At 34.0% G+C, this 14,145-nt stretch overlaps 1 protein-coding gene across 1 annotated transcript; it reads right to left on the bottom strand.

Annotated features, from left to right (window-relative positions):
* Window positions 1-2,098: 2,098 nt before the first annotated feature.
* LOC116345658 (putative dual specificity tyrosine-phosphorylation-regulated kinase 3 homolog) lies at window positions 2,099-13,645 on the bottom strand. Its single transcript, XM_031775227.1, has 6 exons — window positions 12,771-13,645; window positions 8,106-8,700; window positions 7,440-7,987; window positions 7,031-7,260; window positions 6,063-6,727; window positions 2,099-5,982 (listed from the first exon to the last, which is right to left on the bottom strand). Exons 3-6 carry the CDS (start codon window positions 7,607-7,609, stop codon window positions 5,206-5,208), a joined length of 1,842 nt encoding a protein of 613 aa, XP_031631087.1. The 5' UTR covers window positions 7,610-7,987; window positions 8,106-8,700; window positions 12,771-13,645; the 3' UTR covers window positions 2,099-5,205.
* Between the last annotated feature and the right edge of the window lie 500 nt (window positions 13,646-14,145).

Below are 14,145 nucleotides of genomic sequence, written 5' to 3' on the forward strand. Positions count from 1 at the left end.
ACGGACGACGCATTTTCAGCAAGATATTTTAATATGCTGTGGATGGCAGCAGCGCTGAGCAATACTCTGGTTTTTGGTCATTTTCAATTGAACTTCCGAATCGGAACTAAAGTGCATCGGAGATGAAAATGATTGGATTGCATAAAAAACATTTTAACATCCAAAAATAACAGCATAAATTACACTTCGTCAAAAGGTATTGGTCGAATATTTCGATATTATTCTTTTGCTACAAACATTCCGGTCATAAAAGGTCAAATCGCGACCAGTACCCAAAATGGGTACAGACACATGAAAATTTGGACAAATTGAAGCTTTTTCGTTTGAACTGAGAGCGATTTTTGCGTGAACATATTCAAATATAACTAAACACATTAATTTAGAAGTCGTTGCCCAAAAAAGATGTAAACCAGTTTAGTTGTTACAAGTTTTGTATAAAATGTGCAATATAATCGAAATTAAAAAAAAACCGAACCGACACATAAATACTGGTTAAAAATGCACGCACTCTTTGAGATGTGCATTCAATAGAAATCAAAATCGAAATAATTAATTGAATACGGCTGATTTGAAAATGGAATGAGCCGGCCATATGGATATACCCCACTCAAAACGTGGCGCACTTATGCATCACCAAGGCAATACATAGCTATTTTGGGTATATGTTAAATTTTGTTACACGCTTATTTTTCTGTTTAACTTCTGTGCCTTTGCTTTGCACTGTTTTTTCTCTTACCATTTGCATTTGAGCGTATTTTTTTTTTATTTCGATGAATAACTTTTTTTGGTTTTACAAAGAAAGGAAAAACCGAAAGAGTGGTAGAAGTGCGTTTGATATGTCGTTTCGCCATTCCATTTTTTTTTTTTTTTTTTTTTAAAAAACAAATTGAAGAGGTTATCCAAGCTGGAATCTTATAGCATTCATTTCTAAAGGCCCATTCAATTGATTTTATGATTTGGCTACATTAAATTCAATCTTAACCTTTTCAACTACAGAGAGAAAACAATTATGTAAACACATTGAGAATTTTCAATTTTGTTAAAACTTTTTTCTTAACTAGAGTAATGGGATCTATTGACAAAGTGTAATAAATTATACGAGTTTTTTGTATTTATTCCAAGTTCTTTTTTTTCGTTTTATTTGACATATTTATTTTTAGTCCGGCGAATAAATGAATTTGTAAAAATCTGAACAAAACGGTAAGTAGCCTCCCTGTATGAGCTCCATTCAATAAACCGCAGACTGTTTCTCAGAGCAATGAATGTGAGGATCGCACTTTTTTTTTTTGCTAATTCTAATTTTTCTATGAATGAAAGAAATATGGATGTATGGATAAGAGTGAATGTTAGAGAAGGGAGAAGAAAATTTTCTCATCGCGAAGGTCAAGGACCTATTGCAAACTACCCGTGGAGAAAGAGAAAGACAGCTTTGCTATTTTGTCTCATTTCAAATGAATAGTCAGCCTATTATTTTGAGGCCACCTGGGCCATATTTTGTCCAAAAATATCATTGCAATGGTAAAACATGGTACACTGAGTAGTATGCATATTAATGGAATATTCCACATGTTATTATTCTATAAATATTGTTGATAAAATTGCAAAAAAATACATGAAAACTCAAAACATCAGTGCACGCCAAATGAAGATGATAGATCCTGAAATGTCAGAAGTCATCAAATGTGTACGCAATCAAATTTACTCTTTATTGGATCATTGATTTAAAATAAACATTTAATCTTTGAAAGCTTTCATTAAAAGGTTTGACAATTTTCCAAACTTATCAGAAAGAAAACAAATGAAAGACAAAACCACGATATTGTCTTCATTCTAGAGCATTCATATTAATGATGTTTGTATCCATTCATGCAATAAGTAGTTTTTTTTTTGTTGATTCATTATTATGAGGGGGCCTAAGATTATTGCACATTTTTGTATGGAAAGTTTAAAAAATGCTCAAAAAGAAGTTACTTACAAATGTCATTCCAAACGGGTAGCTTCCACAAGCTTACACGTGTTGGCGATGATTTGTTGATTAAATCCTGCCAAATGGGAAATAAAGTGATTGACATTTCGTTGTCAAATAAAACAATAAAAATTCGATTAATTTTTAAATCACTTTAATTCAACAGTTTTGTTCATCATCATTGAAACTCTTCGGTCATCGATCGTATCTATTACATTCGTTCTAAGTGTTTCCTCCTTTTAAATTTGCATTTGTTGAAACGCTACGTAAGACAGTTATTACAAATTATTCTATAAAACGAACTATATTTTTTTTGTTTTCATTTAAATTGTAGATTTTTGTTGTTTATTTTGTGTGTATTTTCGTTCTTCTAATTCGTCTTCATATGCATCACATCATCATCTTCATTATTTTGACTAAGTCTAATTCGATCCGTCACAAAAAAGGTGAAATATTTGTTTGTTTTTGTTGATGTTGTTTTCTTTCATTTTTTTTTTTCATCTTTAAAATGTGATGTGTGATTAACGTGATAAAATCATAGAATTTAAATATTTTTGTTTCTTTTATATTGAATTTACATCATCCGCATCTAATTAATATAGAGTTATAGCATAGTGTTTGTGATTTTTTTACTGTTTTTGTCTCTCGGATAAAACTATTTGCTATATTTGTTTATGCAAATTTTTATTCATTATTCCGCCACGAAATGGTGTGCGCCTAATTTCTAATTAGCCCACATTTTATCGTATAGTGGTATTCATGGTATTGGCCATGAAGAAGGATATTTTTTTTTGGCGCGATCGATAACTCAATTTGATGATCCGTTTCATGTGTGCTTTATTTTTCGTCAAACGATGGGAATTCCGTTTAATTACAAAGCAATATTAAATAGAGCCAATATGGTGTATGCTTTTAATTTGCATGTGCATTTTTTTCTTTCAGTTCAATTGAACACAAAAAAAACTATATATTAAAAAAAAAGAATACAAAAAAAACGTGTCTATTTTTCTTGTCAAAAAATCGAATATAAAGAGAACACAAATGGATTTTATTTGAGCGCTTTTGATTGATGCGTTTGCAGAAATGAATAAAGCGGGTGTGATTGAGTGAGTAAAGTGTGACAGTGGCCAGATATATAGATTTGATACGGTGAAGCTCTTCATCTCATCCAACGACAATTATAATCTCATTTAAACACATTTATTACAGGTTAATATTTGTTTCTGTCTTCTTTATAGCAAATGCCATTTCGATATCTAACTTTGTTATTTTGTTTGTAGTTTCTTGCATTTAGTCTTTGTCCCGATGCATTGGTCTAACACTTCAAATGGGTGTATTTCATATCACGACTTCTTCATTTGTAAAGGGTCTTCTGTTACTCGGTCGGTTTTATGTAATTGGAATTGTTTTTTTTTATTGATTCTTATGAATTAATAGAGTATTAAAATTGTGTACAATAACATGCATCCCATTTAGATTTTTATTAAAACATAGCAGCAAGAGAGCGAGAGGGACAGAGAGAGAGTGAGCGACACTATTTTGTGTGCATAGTTTAAAACTTTGTCGGTCATTTCGAAATACATGCGCTTTGAAGACTTAATCAAATCTATCTAAGAATTGGAACAATTTTTGCATTTTGATTTTCTAAAAATCGAATTTTGGACTAGATAAAAAATAAATTTCTTATGAAGACACATTTTTGTTCTAGAAACTAAAAAAAAAAAAAAACAATTTTAAAGCTTTTTTATCTGGAAACTCGTCGAACTACCCCGTCAAAGTTAGCAACCTACATACACGCTTTTATGCATGAGTCTTTTCTTTCTCTGCTCACCTCTCTCTCTCCTTCTTTTTCTCTTTCTCCTTTCTTCATTCTTTTTATATTTTATATAATTTTTTTTGTTGTTTTTGTGGTTTCGGTTTGTGCTATTTGAAGAACATTTGAGAAAATAATAATAATCAGCAAATTTGTAAAAACGTGTCAAATGAAAACAAACGCTATATAGAACAATTCACTCTTATTCAGTATTTCTGCAATGTGAATAATAAAGATTCACAGTGACAGTAAAGTTATGACGTTGCCGTGTGTATCGTTAAAGTATTATGTAAAATGAGCAAAATGATGACACTTGTATCTTCTTTTTTTGCAACTCTATTTGATGTGAAAATGAAAGTAGTTCTCTTGTTATCTTTGTTCATTTGTATCTCATGTTTATGTATGATGAGAGTTAATAGTCGGATCACAAAACGATAATTTTCAATAATAAATTGATTAAGTGTGTGTGTGTGTGTTTTCACTTCATTTCTTCTACTTTTTTATAGTACGTTATAGTAGCTTATCATCATTGGAATATTGGATAAAAATTCTACGATTTTCATTTTCATCGTCATTCAGCCAGCTCTGTCTCTCTCTCTCTATCTATTTCTATTATATTGAAATACATCGTCATCCGTTCGCTTTTGATTTAAGCCATTGAAAAACAGTCATACAACAGAAGAAAAAAAAATGATTGTTTTTTTTTGTGAAAATGCAACAATTCCACAAGTCAGTTAATCAACAATTTGTAATATGGAAAGCCCTTAATCTGTTGATCGTTTGCATTATCTCATTATAAATGTTCTATGGAAACTAGTGTCCCATAAAAATGCACTAAAAACACTGTTCAGTCATCATCGAATGCAATTGCAAAAATCTTAATTTGATTTGAAATTCAGCCATCAATTCTATTTTTATGAACCGTCGTAAATCGAGACGATTGAAGTGCCGTTCAAGCGTTTTAAATTTGAAACGAAAAAATAAAACGAAACGAAACGAAACTACGTGTCAAATCCTCATTATTTAAAAGTGCATTGCTCGTTAAACGCAAGATAACGTCTGAGAAGCGAATTAAATGACTGCCATTTCATCTCGATAAATGACAATGGATGCACTCGTTTCAAGTCTCACCCGTACACTTTTAGGCTTTACGAATGTTGTGTTCATTTTGTTATTAATTTGGTGTTGTTGTTTTTTTTTGTTTGAGATTTCGATTTGTGTGAATTTCTTTCTCGACAGAATTCTCTTTCAAAATCATCCAAATCGAATGCACTATGTATTCGCCGTATTTGAATTGTATCGGCATTCGACTGGTGATTTATAGGTAATAAATTTGTGTTGGTGTTGTTGTTGTTGTTGTATCGATTGGGGGCGGGCGAGCGTTACTGCACATTGAATATTTGACAATGTACTACTATAGAAAATGCTATGATGTTGCCGCACACGAAGCTAAATTTGATTCAGATTGGCTAACATCATTGATGGCTAATTCTTTGTTATTCGATCTCGTTGTTGTATTGATTGATGTGGTTGTTGTTGCAGCAATGGCTGCAGTTGTTGTTGTGGTTGCTGTAATTTTGGTTAATGTTGGTGTGGCACTGCCACCTCCTCCACTTGTATTTGATTCCGTGACGGTATTCGATGTGGATGATGGTGTTATTTGTTGTGGTGGTGGTTTTGGTAATCGTCGTCGAAACCATGAATGTTTCAATGCGGCTGCCGGTGTCATTCGATATTCTGGATCCCATTCAAGGCAACCGCACAAAAAATTCATAAACAATGGATCATCGCATCCTTTTAACGCTTTGCGTAAACTTTTCGAACCGGGCCGTCCCCGCTCTTTACCTTGACGTGATATTCCTGCGCCCAATATCACTCGACCATCGTCCAATGTTTCAACTGTACAATAACGCGGATAACCTTTAGCTGAAAAGAAATTTTTCGTTCGCTTTGATTGGTCCAGCAATTTTTGCGGTGGCATTCCCAACAATTCAATTATACAAGCCAATTGATCGTTTTCATCTTCACCCGGAAATAATGCATAACCAGTTAATAGTTCAGCTAATATACAACCCAATGACCACATATCAATTGGCATTCCGTATTTAGCGCCCAATATCACTTCGGGTGCACGATAAAAACGAGATTGTATATACGTGTAAACACGTTGATTTTCATAACATGACGATCCAAAGTCAATCACCTGCAAAAAAAAAAAAAAAAAAAAAACAAAAAAACATAAGCATGCGATGAATGAGAATAAAATTAGGGGAAGCATCTCACCTTAATGCCAGATCGGCCTTGTTGTTTCAGCAAAACGTTTTCTGGTTTCATATCACAATGAATAATTTTATTTTTAGATAATGCGTCCAAGCATTGCAGCAGCGAATGTGCAAATTTTCGTACTAATTGTAAACTAAACCCTTGAAATTTATTCTTTTTTATTAGTTCATATAAATTGATGTAGAGCAATTCAAATGTGATGCACATATGATTACGAAATGTAAAATAATCATACATATGAATAATATTCATTGAATTGTCTTTGTCGTGTTTACGTAAATGCGATAAAATGCGAATCTCCTCTTGTGCCTGACGATGAAATCGCTTTTCATTGCGTACCATTTTCAATGCAACATGCTCGTGAGTTTTGTGATCGTATGCCTTTACCACTTGACCAAACGAACCTTTGCCAATGATCTTTAGTACTTCGTACCGATAGGCAATGTGATCGTGTGGTGTATGAATGTATGAACCTTGTTCATTGTCATAATCGGAATTATTTGGGCCAACGATGCCGGGACGTTTTTTAGCATTGGCTCCAATAAAATAAATTTGCGGGTATTTAAATATCTCATGGTGTTCGTATGGCGTTAGGCGATTCATATACAAAATCATCACTTGTGTTGGCGACGCAACCAATGGCTTTGGCTTTTCATCACTGATACCTATACCATGGAATAAAGAAAGTAAAAAAAAAAAACTATTAGGAAACAGCTGTTTCAGATTCCATTTTCAACATATAATTGATCAATAATTTTCACACCGAATTCCGAGTAAATCATTTTGTTTTCGTCGAATGTTGAAAATGTTCCGAAATGACGTGAAGAATCTCACAAGGGGAATTATTCACTTTTCAAACATATCATGAAAAGTTGCCAATTTGAATCGACAAGTATTTTCGATATTTTGAATTTCGAATTCGATAGCAAGAAAAAAAAAACACCCAACAAATGGCGGATTAGTCTTACATTTCATTTGGCTTGATGTGATGATGCTGCGATGGCTCTGTTGCAAAGCCGATGTGATGCTACTATTGCTGTTTAAACTAATGGGTGTCGGTGAAACAAGTGATGAGGCTTGTGTTGTAATGCTATTCGCTTTTGATGTTTTTGTTTGCTCTTGTTCACTGGAAGTTGATGTTTTTGTGACCACAGCCGATGCAGTGACCGTTGTTTCTGGCACTGTTGATGTTGCCGTCCTAAATTTCAGAATGAAAAAGACGCATGAAAAACCATTTTTTTTTCTCTTCAAACATTTTAACATTGTCCATATTTGGCACCGATTTTTTTTCTTTCTCAAAGCCACCCCGAACAATAAGTTTCGACAGAGAAAAGTGGAAAATTGTGCCCAACGAATAATAAATGTTTGATGGCTTACCATTTTGTTGTTGTATCTTTTGGTTGTTGCTGTGATTGTGGCTGCTGATGTGGCTGATGCGTTTGATTGTTTGTAATGGACGAATTCAATGCTGTTTCGGTTGTGCCAATTACGAATGGTAAATATTGTTGTGGAAGCTTTTGTTGCTCAGATTTTGCACTGCCAACCATTTTATTTCACTAAAAATACAGTGCGAAACTGTAGCGGGTATAGATTTCCAGAGAGATAGAGAGTGAAAGATGGTCGCTCGTATGTGCACACACACACACACAACAGTTTGCGACTAAACTTTTTTTTGGACGTCGTTTCGGTTTTTCGTGATTGAAATGTGGGATGTCGATTGGTATATGTGCGTGTGTGGGTTATGATTTGTTGTTTTGTTAAAATTCCTTATGATTACGATACAATTGTTGTTTTAGATGGGTAATGCTTTAAATGGCTATCGAGATCAAATTTTAAATCAATAAAAAATACGCTTCGCAAATCGATTCATATGTGTCGTTTTCGCTGCTTTTAAACTGCGATCTAATTGCTCTCTGTTGCATGAACTATATAAAAAATAAAAGACACAGAAAATAAATTGCAAGTTAAAACATTGCTCTTTTTTTGCCCAATTGACATTTCGAAAGCGATAAAAAAACACTGAAATCAAATCGTTGTACGTACTTCGTCTGATCTTGTTTGTGCTGTTCATACATGTGATTTGTAGTCGGTTCCGCGATCATTCATTACAATGAATCTGCTGTTGCTATTTTTTCGCTCCCTCTCTCTCATCGGTTTTGTCTATCTATCTTAATTTCTGTGATTTCAGACGTTTTATTAAACGCACACTCGTGTATGTGTGTGCAAATTTATTTAAATTGCAAATCAAAAAATAAGTTTGTAAAAAAAATATAACCGAACACACGACGAAATTAATAGGCAGAGAACGACAAATAATCACGCAATCAATTGTTGTTTCGTCTGTATGGTTTCTTATTTATCTGGATCGATATTGGTTTTTTTTTGTTGTTTTTCAATGTTGTGCTTGGTGGCTGGTTGGCTGGCTGGCTGGCGTGCGTGTTTTGTTATTTGGAAGTGTTGATATACACAGTGGCGTTATAACACTAAAGAGTGAAACAAAAATCTTCTTCGCACACACGATGTGTTGTGGTGTTGTTGCGCGTGGGCTCCGATATCGATATAGCTACCGGATTTTATTTGGCATCACACCATCCTCGATTTACTTCGCCAAAATTCCACACACAAATGCATTCTGAACCTATTTTGATTTCGAACCGAAAGAAGAAGAAGACGAAAACAGACAAATGAAAAATAAGTAAAATAATTTGTAATAAAATCAATTTGTCAACGCCACAATTTAAATTGAGCTAAGAAAATAAAATGGAGCATAGAGATGGTTTTTTTTTTCGTTTGCTTTCTCGCGGTCGCGGTCACATTATTTTCGAAAGTTTACGAATGAACAGAAACCAAATAAAAAAATTATATATAATTAAATGACAATTTTTCATTCTTCGAATAAATTTATTTGAAGGGAAATTTTGGTCATGCTTCGATTGACCGTCATTGTTATTTATTCTGATTCTTTGTGTGTGTCGTTTGGAAAACGTGCAGCTTTTCAGTCAATGTTCAGTGCAGAGAAAGAGAGAACCTTCACATCTGAAATAAACTGAATTAGTACACAGCGGTACACAGGCAATGAATTTCACATTTCTTGGTCACGAACCACACACACATTTACCGTGATTAAAAAAAAGCGAAAAGCAACAACCATCCAACTACTGGAATTGGCCATGAGCACTTAACATTATGGTGATTTTGTGCAAACGTTTTTTTTGCGTTTGATGCAACCTCTCTTTCGGAGTGGGTCGTTTTTTTTTTTATTAAATTTGTCATTGTGTCGAATGTCATTTTCTTGCAATATTTGGCGACGTGCCGTACCAAAAGTTTGAAACAACCTATTGATTTTGCATAGATTTTTATGTGTGTGCACTAGTTTGTGTCATTAGACACCATCAAATATTTTCGCCAAAAGCTATCAAAGTCAACGAGTCAATTTCGGTCAGTTAATGTCATTGAATTGCAAGCCAAAAGAAACAGCAGCAACATTTGAATGCAAAAAAAATGAATGAAAAAAAAAACAAAGAGGGAGAATGAAAACTATAAGAATAGAACACTTATCGATGCAATTGCGCACATACACCTGAAAATACCCGAAAAAAACCACTTGAAACACAATGGAATAAATGATTCAAATTGCGCCCATCATTTGAAACCCTAACGTAATGTAATAATAAAACAAGTGCTACACAGTGCTATACACCAAATGCATTGAGCACGCATAAATAACATACACAAACACAAAAGGTGTTGTTTTGTTTTCAGACAACGCTTTTTTTCGTTTTCTATAAGAAACCTATGTGTATATTGATCAAGAAATGTGTGTGGTGACCCATTGTTTTCCATATACACAATACTGATTTACACACAGTGATAAATTTCATTAAAATATCATATAGATTTCTTTTTAAATTTTGCAATGCATGTCAGACTGAATGCCGTTTTGACTGACTTTCTGAACTATTTGAACACATTGAAACACACACACACTCATATACAGACACAAATCGGTCAAAATGAGACGCAGATTTTGAGTCAGTGCAAAAGAATGAGCTGTATCTTTGTCCAAAACAGACAAACATCAGTGTGTTTCTCTTCCGCTTGGTCTCGCCATAATTCGATTTCATGCATCTAAAAACTGGATGGAGCACATAATTTCATGCATTTGAATAGATGGTTTGTCGGCGACTTCTGTCTTCTTCTCCCACTTTAATGTTGAAAGCTCATTAACCAAAATTGCATGCATATGCGCGCAATAAAAAACAAAAGATACAATAACCGCAGCAACTAATAATACTAATAATAATAATATTTTTCATTGCTTGTTATTGGCATTCGGCAAATCCTTTGGCAAAACGATTTTTCTTTTTTATATTTGCAATCGGAGTTAAAGGAGTGTTTTATTAACTGAATGCCGCAAGTGTGCATATTCATTGCATTAGGCATATATCCATCATGCGAAACTTTCAGTTTTAGAAAATGAATTGATTCGTTTTGCACGAATTATATCGCGCGGTCGGAATATAGGGAGAACAAGAGAGAGAGAGAGAGAGAGAGAGAGAGAGAGAGAAAGAGGAACCGAAACAAAGCAATTCGATCATGTTAAAGTCGTCACACATAGCAGCAAGTGAACCATAAATGATGCAGTGCGCGAGCGGCCATCGTCGTTTCTCGAGAAAGGAAAATGAAAACAAAGTGATTTGAACAACATACAGGGCCAATGTGAGTTGAATAGATAGAGAGCAATTACAAACCGAAAATAAAAACAAACAGCAAACGGCGGCTCGCCTCCAAAAAGAATTTTACGGGAATAATAAAACGAAACACAGAGAAAAATAGAGAAAGAGAGAGAAAAGTTGCATTTAATTGTTTAGACGAATCATTCAATCTCTATATGTTTTGCAGCATGAAATTATACACACATAAAGAAAAATGCACACGGCACGGTTAATTTTACAGAAGAAGACGACGACGACAACGACGATGGTGATGACGAAGAAGAAGAAGTAACAGCAGCAGAGAAAAAAAACGAAATATGAAAAAAGAACGTTGGTAGTTTATTGACTTTTCATTTCACAATTGGGAGCGAGATAATTGAAGCGAACATAAATGTGTGCAAAACTGATGTGTGTGTGTGTGTGTGTGCGTTGTGTATGTCAGAGTGTGTGTGTGTGAATCGTGTGATAGGAGTGTTGTTTTCGATGTTGATTTGAATGTATGTTCCTACATTGGTGCGTGTAAGTATGTGTGTATACATGAATGCGCGCCCATGTATTTGTGCACACAGCTACAAGAAAACGAAATATAAACGACAATGGGCTGCTGTCATACAATAACGCACTTGAGTCGCTCGCTTTTTCCTTCCTTTCTCTATGGATTCAACAACAACAACAATAACATCTCATATAATATATAAAAAAAATTATATGCATGAATTTGTATTAATAATATCGAGAATGAACAACAACAGTAACACCGTCATAATCATCACGTAGAGTGAACGAGTCATGCAAAGTGTTAATTGTGCAAAGAGGATTCGATGCGGAAGGAGGCACATAATATAACATACATGACTTAATACACTCACTCTCGTCGTTTTTGCTAAGAAGATTGTGTTTTTTTTGCCCATTTTGTTAATTTTGTTTCATTCTCATCTATCCGTCTCTCCTTTTCTCTCTAATGCTATATTAGCTTTTGTTCTTTTGCATGTTACATGTCACGAATGCATATCGACCATACCAAACAACACTCATACTCGCATACATTCAGCCCACTGGCAAAACCAATTCAAAATGACACATAGTTACTCTATGAAAAAAAAAAAAATACAACAACATTTTGTTTTTTGTGTGTGGACACGATAAGATACAATATTTTTCGTGGAATTGGAATATATCACATATTGAGCATTAGATGCGGAAACTTTATTTCAGGTGATAATGAATTCACAAAATTGGTCATTCCCAACTGTTTCTCATACATATACCAAATTCTCAAGCTATTTTTATTTTTATTTGATGCAATCACGCACTTCCACATCACACAATCTCTCTCTCTCTCTCTCTCTCTTTCTGCAATAGCACCTTTCATGCGCTTCAATGGTTCTCTTTCGATTTGCTTGCATCGAAATTCCTGCACAAATTTGCAGGAAATCACACTTCACTGCAAACATTTCACATATAACATTTAGCACAAATTATTGTGTTTGAATGTCGAAATTCGATGATTTCCATTTAAGAAATTGTCAAACTTCCGTTTTGCATTCATTAGTGCAAATGGTGTATTCTCGATTACCGCCATAGAAATGCCAAATGATGACGATTTCAGTACTTTCATTGCAGAAATGTGGTATTTTTCTTTGATGAAATTGCATTTTTTGCATGAAATTCGAAGAGCTTGGCTCTGCCCCTTAAATCAATCTCATCATAAATACAATTTTATAAAAAATGCTTTCATATTTAAGATTCACTAATTTTGTGAACTCTTACATACATTCGCTTACTTCCTATCATATCATCGATTGAACTTTGACAAAAACATCACGCACCAAATTGGAAAATAATAAAAACACACACACAAATGAGGCTCTTGAATAAAGCCTTGTCTTGATTAAGTCTCTCAATTTGTTCCTTTTATTTATTTATTTTCATTTGGGTGGTATTAGCAGCGAAAGAGTTAACACCAAATATAATAATAGAAATAAATACGTACACTTTTAATTATTATCCTACACATTGATGGAGAATCTATTTAGTTCGTTGTAGTGATGATATATATACGAATTTCTTCTATCGTGTTTGCGAATGTTTATTTTTTTCCTTAAAAATCTTCACTCGTTCACACACAGAAATTATATATGTTCAGGTTTCGGCGTGTTTCCCTTTTGGCTGGTCCTTCTTACTTCACTCTTTTGCACACACTCTTCATTTAATATTTCACACTCTGCATTCTCTGTAGATGGAGATTTTTTTGGAATATATTTCTTTTTCTTGTTCCTCTATTATTTTGATGTGCCAAATTCGTTCTTCGTATTTCTTTTTCCTTCACTTTCTGTGTGTGTTTTATTTTTTTTATTTTTTTTTTATTCTTCGTGAAGTGTATTTTCAAAACCAAATACGAAAGAACTGACTGCCTCTATTCTATTCTTCTCGCCAATGCGCGAGCAACATCAAAATCCATTCGTCTATGAGCGATTTTTTGTGTTGATTTTTTTCCTTCTCTTGTCGTGTGTTGCGTTCATAATACATGGAAGTGTGTGTGAGTGTGCGAGCATATGTGTATTTGTACGGGCTCGCGTTCGCGTATATGTAGACGATATGTATGTGTGTGTATAATATTTTCTGGTGTTGTCACAGTCATGGCGGCATGCATGGAACATGGTTGTGTATGGATTTTAGTGCCATTATATGTGTGTGTTATGTTCGTATTTTGATTTCGTTAGCTGGCGAATATACTTTTTAAATGAATCGCATTGTCGCGATACAAAAATACCGTACACATTTGTGTGTTTGTCGCAATTCCAATCCACAAAACGAACGGATTTTGATTTATAAATTTAAAAATAATTTGTTGACCCGATGCATTTTCAATTCGCTTTGCATACAATTGACAGATAAACACTTTTTTCTTTATGTGTACATATGTATGTGCATATCACAACACAACTTGACAACTGCAGCTAAAAATCTATACTTGCGTTGGAGTGTCTTGGAACGCACACCATTACACACCTGTATGGTTTTTTCTCTCTTCTCATAGTCTTCTCCAGTTGCATCGCACACAATCTCGCCGTGATCGATTGCTGTTGATTTGAACACTTACACACATCCAAAATAGCTCTCATCTCATCAACATCCAGACATACACAAACTGGTTATTTTCCATGGTTTTTTTTTTCTTTTTCAATTTATCACACCATCCATGCACTTTTCTAGTGTTCATTATACCTGTTTGAAATGGCCATTAGCCATGATTACAACACCCGCACAACACATTTTTTTACACAACAGATTGTGGCAGCAACGAAATGAAAAAGGATCACAATGATGCAAAGCTTTTTATAACAAGAAAATTGATGACGATTTCT

Source organism: Contarinia nasturtii, unplaced genomic scaffold (assembly GCF_009176525.2).
Source record: "Contarinia nasturtii isolate CC-2019 unplaced genomic scaffold, AAFC_CNas_1.1 Cnas_scaffold_1371, whole genome shotgun sequence".
In the NCBI taxonomy this organism is placed as follows: Eukaryota; Metazoa; Arthropoda; class Insecta; order Diptera; family Cecidomyiidae; genus Contarinia; species Contarinia nasturtii.